Raw genomic sequence first — 8,330 nt, 5'->3', positions numbered from 1 at the left:
GTTATTCTGAAGTAATTGGATATGAATGTTGGAGAAAAGCAATCCAAACATAGTTATCTATGGATATGTTTGCGATGTCTAGTAAGTTCGATAATACATCAAGATTTAGCCCAAATGTTAGATTAATTGATTTTTTAGTGATCACTCCTTGAATCTGTAATTTATGGATTATCATTTTATATGTATTCATTATATGAATGGTCATATTGATTTCATTGGCTTTTGTTAGTGAGTATACGATATTGAAGAAAGATGATGTAATGGGAAGCCTTGTGGTTGTTGTGGCTAAAGCAACATTTCTAATTGGACCAGAGAAGAACATGTATATTTTTATATACTTCGCTTATATTTTATTAACTTTATTTTTGTGCTTTAAGTAAAAATCAATGTTTTAATCCCAATCACTTTTTATGCAGTGATATTGTAGAGATGGTTTGCTATGCACCACTTTTCCTGAATATAAATGATAAGAGGTAATTTTCTTATACTTATGTCGTGAAGCTTCTATCTTCTTTTATTTTATTTTCTTATAGAATAATCACTTCAAAAGTTATATTAATACTCTTGATAATCATACATAAATTAACAATGTGCTAATATCATTATAGGTGGGTTCTAGAAGCAATTGTTTTTTACTCTTGTCAACATTACGAACTCCAAGCTATTGGGTGCATAAATATTTTACGAAATCCAGTGGAGCAATAATTCTCACAACAACCCTTAAGACTAATTCAACAAACTCACTTATTGCATCTCCAATTAATCTAAAAGGGCCAAGGGATAATCAAAATTACATCTATATCTATATCTATACTATCTATATCTATATCTATACTATATATAAAGTCAAAACTTGAAATAACTTTTTTCATGGTGTAATTTTCATTTCCTATTTTACCCTTCACATTATTTAATTTTTACAAAAAAAACTATATAATCCTAAGCAACCGCCACAATTACATTAATTAACATGTCTCACCTTAAATTAGACATTATCATAAACATAAAAAAATATAATATAAAGTACACCAAACACAACAAATACATTTTAATTTAAAAAATGAAATATATAAAAATTAAATATGTAAGAATGAAGTAGAATAGGAATCCTTTTAACTATGAAGTGGCATTTTGCGTAGATGCTTTCACTAATAATTTATTTACTTTACCGACTTTGACAGGTAGTGAACTTTGGAATTACCACTTAGAACCTTCAAATTTGTGTAAATGGATTGAACTCAACTGTTAGACACCTTGGTTCAACAAAGATAGTGCTAACATCATAAACTTAACGGATTAAAATTCCTTCTTAGATCCAATGAAAGTACATATTAATTTATTTAAAATTCATTCATATACGCCTAGTTAGCTTTGCTTAGACAATAATTTCAGTTAAAATATATTTTTTCATTAATTTGTTTTTATTTTAAATATAGGTCGTGCCCCACCAAATTTCACTTGAAAGTGTTGTTAAGGAAATGAATGTTAAACTCCCTATGTAATCAGTGACATAATTTGATTTGTTAATATAATGACAAATATTTTGCTTAACCTAGTAAGATTTAGCATGAAAAACAAGCACCATTGGAAAGGAAGTAGAGCATTTTAGGTTTTTTCAAATGTAGTATTCTACAGTTTGTTCTAGTGAATAATAACTTTACTTTTTTTAATGTTCGTTTTTTCCCCTCATTACACTTTCTTGTAATTAAAATTGTGATACACATTAGTATGTGGACAAATTTTGGGCAATTCCTTGTATGACATTATAAGGTATACTCGTTATTATCAAATTTTATTTTATAAAATTGAAATACATAATATTATTACATGATGGGAATCTAGAACTTATTTTAACAAACATACTACAAAAAGAACATAAAACCAAAAATGATAAAGAAAAGACCATACCAATGCATTTAAATACGGATATTTTGTTAATAAAGGGTGAATGAGTTGAGTCTCACATGTCGCATATGTTTAGGATTAGAATCATATTTCTATATGTTATACTATGTGCCCGTGGGCATATGTTTAGGATTAGAAATTTAGAATCATATTTCTCCATGAAAATCTAAACAACCACAGACACGATAAAAAAACTATTATGACGTGTTTGTCCACATATTCAATTTGTTTCCAAATTGTGATGTTTCATCACATTTGTTCCCTCCATTAATTTGTATTATTATCAGGTAATACTGTGTTCACGATTTACTTATTTAATGTTTCCTTTAGTACGAAAAAGTATCCACATTATGTGAGATTTTATCCTTTATATTGAATGTGATAATACTAAGTTACACTAAATACAAAAACAATTAGTTATTTCTCCATTACTACAAAGTATTCTTCTCCTTTTCTATAGATTGGGTGACATATTTAGAACAAAGTTGTGGAAGAGTGGATTGGAGAAGTTGTTGAGATGGATGGTGGCTTTCCTTGATTTTCATCTCCCAATTTGAATTCCAATTTCAACGTGTTGGGAAGAATCCAATTAGTAAATGCATATTGTCTAAGTGAATGATTGATGTGGCATTAATTTCACCTTTCCTAATTGACAAAACATAGCTAAAAGGAACACTTGATGAGAGAATCATATTGCCTTTATTGTGAGTCCCCCAAATTAAAGAAGGGAAACCAACAAATGGAAGAGGATAATTTTGAGGAGCTGAAAGGGTTACAACTTACACATCATGGCTAAATTTGTTTCACACTTTAACTCTCTCTTTATGGTTGAGTAGAATTTGGAGAGAATGGAGAAGAGAGATTGAAGAGAAACTTTAACTTTGTCCTCTTTGGTTTAGCAAAGAAAATGGGAAGAGAGAAAAAATGTGGTATGACACATATACAACAACCATGGCAACTATGATATATTTTAATGATTAATCGACAACTCACTAGATAATTTGACGTACACAAATTTGGTAGATGATCAAAAGAGATGTACGTTAAAATTGCCTGATCAAAATCTATAACTACGAATGGGAGAATATTGTGATTATCATCTTGATGGGTGTAAATTTTGTATCGAGTAAGGAAAAATACTTAATCATGTGATATCCACTACTTAATTACGTGGTGTCCTTTTTTATTGTGTTCTTATTATTCTCAATTACAAATATATATTTTTGGAGAATCAATCATTTTCAATGAAATATTTATGTCAACGAATCACCCATATTGAAAATGTGATTTAATAGTCTGATTTGAGAATTTTGACTTTTATTACATAGGATAATGTCCATAAAGAGACCCGTTGGCAACCAAACACCGCCAATAATTTATTAATACTCTTCAACACTATATATATGAGTTGCTAAACAAGGAGATCTTCATAATTTTGTTATCTCAATCAAGCTTAAAATGGGTTTATATTCTTTAAAGGCTACATGTAGTGTTTTTGTCTATTCCTTGATAGTTTGTCTTCTTGCTTTTCGTTGTTGTGCCGATGCCAATCAGACATCAATTTTAGTTGTAAATGCTACTTCTAATTTTTCTGCAAGGCGAATTCCTGATAACTTCTTTGGAGTATTCCTAGAGGTGAAATTTTAAGATGTAACTGGCCACCATTTTCTCATAAAGAGAAAAATATCCTTCAAAATTTGCTTTATTCTAATAAAATGAGTGGTTCATAAAATCATCCTCATTCAATTTTTGTTGGCCACTCACTTTTATTTATTTATTTGTATACTCATTCTTTCTATCTATTTTTTATATCTAATTACATCCAAGTTTATTTATCATCATTATAATAAAATAAGATATTTTTAATGAATGGATTTTGCTTCTTGTTTTATTATCTCTATTAATTGACTTATTACAAAAGATAATATCGAAAAAATTAAAACTTTCCTTTATAAATGTTAATGAAAATTAAAAGTTAGTCAACTGAAGGTGGGTGCAATCAGCCAATATTATTGTTTCTTATTCTTTAAATTTCTTTTCAGGAGATTAATCATGAAGTTAGTGGGGGGTTATGGGCTGAACTTGTGAGCAATAGAGGTCATTTCCATAATCTCAAGCCTTTCTTCATCTTGTCCTTCTACTAAATCTTAACTGGACTAAATATTTCTAGAATATCTTTTATTTTCTTATCACAAATTTTTTAGGTTTTGAAGCTGGAAACGCAACGTCAAATATTTATCCTTGGTCAATTATTGGAGATAACTCCTCCATTTATGTTTCAACTGATCTTACCTCTTGCTTTAAGAGGAACAAGGTTGCATTACGAATGGAAGTGCTTTGTGGTGGCACAAAACCTTGTCCATGTAGTGGGGTTGGCATTTCTAACCCTGGTTTTTGGGGCATGGTAAGACAAATTAGTTTTCCTTTATATTATCTATTGCACCCTACAACTAACTAACTATGGGAATGAAGAAAAGAATCAAAATTTTCACGCCTATAAAAAATTTAAGTATATCATCAAATATTGTTTACAACTTGTACAAATACTTACTTTTGGCATAAAGTAACTTTTAATATATCTCAGATTTATTTCCTTTTTTTTGCAGAATATTGAGGAAGGGAAGAAGTATCAAATAGTATACTATGTTAAAGCATTAGCAATGGCTGATTTACAAATATCATTCACTGGAACCGGTGATAAAAAACTTGCATCAGTTAATGTCACGTGAGTTTCTTTAATATAGAAAACTTTGTACTATCCTAACAACTTTGTATAAATTGCCCGTTGAAAAAGTGGAGTCATGCAACTATAATCTGGTTAGTAAATAATGCCTAAATTTATCCACAATATTTGTGAGTTTCATAACTATTGGTCCATAAGGTGCATATTACCTCATTTTAATTTAAGGAACGGGCTACAACCCCCATCATGAACCTGGAAAATTATGTTTCTGGTATTGGTTGAGATATATACAACTAATTGATAGATTTTGGCAGCGTTGGTAATACTACAAATTGGACAAGAATGGTGAATATATTGGAAGCCAATGCATCATACCATAATGCTAGCCTACAAATAACAACAACAACTAAAGGGGTTTACTGGTTAGATCAAGTATCAGCTATGCCTATGGACACATATAAGGTATATATAAATCTATCTCTAAATAACGATTCTTAGGTTTCATAAGAATGAAAATTTAAATTCAATAATTTAATTGAATGAGTTCACTATTTGGCACCTCAATGTTCGATTTTTGACACTGCTTTCTTTTTTCATTTTATTATTTTCCTTTATATAAGGATATCAATTCATTCTTATATTGATATAGGGCAATGGCTTCCGAAATGACCTTTTCAAGATGGTAGCAGAATTAAAACCCAAATTTCTTAGATTTCCTGGTATGTATATAAATATATTTTTAAAGTGGATTTCTTATTTATTACATAATAATGTAATAATGTGAATGTGATTTTTATCTTCAAACCAATCCTTAATTTCCTATCTCAAATGTTGGATAAATATTGAATTGCTTTTTATGTAATGAGACATTTTAAATTACTAAATCAGTTTCTTAATTATTTGTGAACAAATCACTTTGTTAATTAATTATATTTATTGTCAATACACTAGGTGGTTGCTTCGTTGAAGGAAATACTCTAAACAATGCATTTAGGTGGAAAGATACTGTTGGACCATGGGAGGAAAGACCTGGTCACCTTAATGATGTCTGGAACTATTGGACTGATGATGGCTTTGGTTATTTTGAGGGTCTCCAAGTGGGTTACCTTTTAAAATTACAATTGAAATTTTCCATTTAGTAGAAGTTATATATCTGAAAACATTTACAGTGACGCAAGCTAATGAGATTATTATTTGTCTTGAGTAGCTAGCTGAAGACCTTCATGCACTGCCAATATGGGTGTTTAACGCTGGTATATATACATATATCTTTAGTATCACATTTAAAAAATATTTCTCACGATAACCTCTGTTAGAATATCAATTTTTATCCTCTAATTTATTGAATAAATATCTAGGTATCAGCCTTAAGGAACAAGTTAATGGATCAGATCTTTCACCATATGTACAAGTATAAACGTCTTGCTTGCTTTTATAATTATGTGTATTTTTAATTTTCATAGTTAATATTCTATTGACACCTTTGTATTTATACATTAGGATGCCTTAGATGGCATTGAGTTTGCAAAAGGTTGTCCCACATCAAGATGGGGTTCTGTTAGAGCAGCTATGGGACATCCTAAACCATTTGACTTGAGATATGTAGCAATAGGAAATGAAGATTGTTGGAAAAGTAACTATCAAGGCATGTCTTTTTTCATTTTTTTACTTTTATTATTTTGTTAGAATAAATACAAAATCCATGAAAGACATCTTCATCTATTTGCTAAAAGTTTCACACTACTTAAAATTGTTAATATATATACATATATTTATTCTTTCTTTCTTGTCTTTTCAGGAAATTATCTTATATTTCACGATAAGATAAAATATAGCTATCCAGATATTAAAATTATCTCCAATTGTGACGGATCTGATAAACCGTTAAATCAACCAGCTGATTTATTCGACTTCCATGTAATGTTATTATAACAATACTTTGAAAGCTTCATTTATTGCTCAATCAAATTTTAGAAAATACAACTTGTTTTTGATATCTTTTTGTTTGCCAAATTATTTGTTACCACCTTTTTTAATGCTTTGTATCTTTCTTCTTAGATTTATACAAGTTCTACTGATATGTTTGCAAAGTCTACTAAGTTTGATAAAACATCAAGATCTGGCCCAAAGGTTAGATTGATAGATTTTATACTAATCACTCCTTGAATTTGTAATTTACTGATTATCATTTTATATGCATTCATTATATGAATGGTCATCTTGATTCCACAGGCTTTTGTTAGTGAGTATGCGGTGTGGAAGGAAGATGCTGCAATGGGAAGCCTTTTGGCTGCCGTGGCCGAAGCAGCATTTCTTATTGGACTAGAGAAGAATAGGTATATTTTTGTATGCTTTGCTCATATTTTATTAACTATGTTTTTTTTGCTTGAAGTAAAAATAAACATTTTCATCCCATTCACTTTTTATGCAGTGATATTGTGGAGATGGTTAGCTATGCACCACTTTTCCTTAATATAAATGATAAGAGGTAATTTTCTTATACTTATGTCATGAAGCTTCTATACTCTTTCATTTTCTTTTCTTATAGAATAATCACTTCCAAAGTTATCTTGAACTCTTGATAGTCATACATATATTTACAACGTGCTAATATCCTTCTAGGTGGATTCCGGATGCAATTGTGTTTGACTCTTACCAACATTATGGAACTCCAAGCTATTGGGTGCAGAAAGTTTTTACGGAATCAAGTGGAGCAATATTTCTCCCAACAACACTCAACACTAATTCATCAAACTCACTTATTGCGTCTGCAATTAACCTGAAAGGGTCAGAGGATAATCAAAATTACATAAGAATAAAGGTAAAATATGAATCTTTTAACTATGAAGTGGCATTTCGTGTAGATGATTCCACTAATACTTTACTGACTTTGGCAGGTAGTGAATTTTGGAGTTACTCCTGAGAACCTTCTAATTTGTGTAAGTGGATTGAACTCAACTGTTAGACACCTTGGTTCAACAAAGACAGTGTTAACATCATCAAACTTAATGGATGAAAACTCCTTCTTAGATCCAATAAAGGTACACATTAATTTATTTAAACTTCATTCATATACAGCTAGTTAGCCTTACATAGACAATAATTTCAATTAAAATATTTTTTTTATTAATTTTGTCTTTATTTTAAATACAGGTTGTGCCCCACCAAAGTCCACTTGAAAGTGCTGCTGAGGAAATGAATGTTATACTCCCTCCATATTCAGTGACATCATTTGATTTGTTAATATAATGACTATGATTTAGTTTAACCTAGTAAGACTTGACCTGAAAAACAAGCACCATTGGAAAGGAATTAGAGTATTTTATGTTTTTTCAAATGTAGCATTCTACAGTTTGTTCTATTGAATAATAACTTTACTTTTCCTAATGTTCATCTTTTTCCCTTATTATACTTTCTTGCAATTTAAATTGTGGTATTTGGACAAATTTTGGCAATTCCTTATATGACATTATAAGATATATTCATTGTTGTTAAATATTTTTTTATTTTATAGAATTGAAATACCTAATATTACTACAAGATTTGAATCTATAATTTATTTTGACAAACATACTACCAAAAGGACATAAAACCAAAAATGATTAAAAAAGACCATACCAATTGAATATGGATATTTTGTTACCAACTGAATATGTGGTAATACTAAATTACATTGAATACATAACCAATAAGTTATTTCTCCCTTAAGAGAGAGTATTGTTTTCATTTTCTATGGATTGGG

The 8,330-nt window shown here is 29.6% G+C and overlaps 1 protein-coding gene across 1 annotated transcript; it reads left to right on the top strand.

The window, feature by feature from the left end:
* Positions 1-419: 419 nt before the first annotated feature.
* LOC109336887 (alpha-L-arabinofuranosidase 1-like) lies at positions 420-7,856 on the top strand. Its single transcript, XM_019573712.1, has 4 exons — positions 420-473; positions 7,211-7,409; positions 7,486-7,629; positions 7,742-7,856. Exons 1-4 carry the CDS (start codon positions 430-432, stop codon positions 7,835-7,837), a joined length of 483 nt encoding a protein of 160 aa, XP_019429257.1. The 5' UTR covers positions 420-429; the 3' UTR covers positions 7,838-7,856.
* Positions 7,857-8,330: the final 474 nt, after the last annotated feature.

The sequence above is a fragment of the Lupinus angustifolius genome, unplaced genomic scaffold (assembly GCF_001865875.1).
Source record: "Lupinus angustifolius cultivar Tanjil unplaced genomic scaffold, LupAngTanjil_v1.0 Scaffold_1_171, whole genome shotgun sequence".
In the NCBI taxonomy this organism is placed as follows: Eukaryota; Viridiplantae; Streptophyta; class Magnoliopsida; order Fabales; family Fabaceae; genus Lupinus; species Lupinus angustifolius.
This window is presented reverse-complemented; position numbering and strand designations above follow the sequence as displayed.

Bases quoted from the DNA above. Each gene is read 5' to 3' on its own strand.
- LOC109336887 (XM_019573712.1), top strand. From the start codon at position 430: ATGGTTTGCTATGCACCACTTTTCCTGAATATAAATGATAAGAG. The intron at 474-7,210 runs GTAATTTTCTTA...ATATCCTTCTAG, and splicing joins CTGAATATAAATGATAAGAG to GTGGATTCCGGATGCAATTG. The intron at 7,410-7,485 runs GTAAAATATGAA...TGACTTTGGCAG, and splicing joins AAAATTACATAAGAATAAAG to GTAGTGAATTTTGGAGTTAC.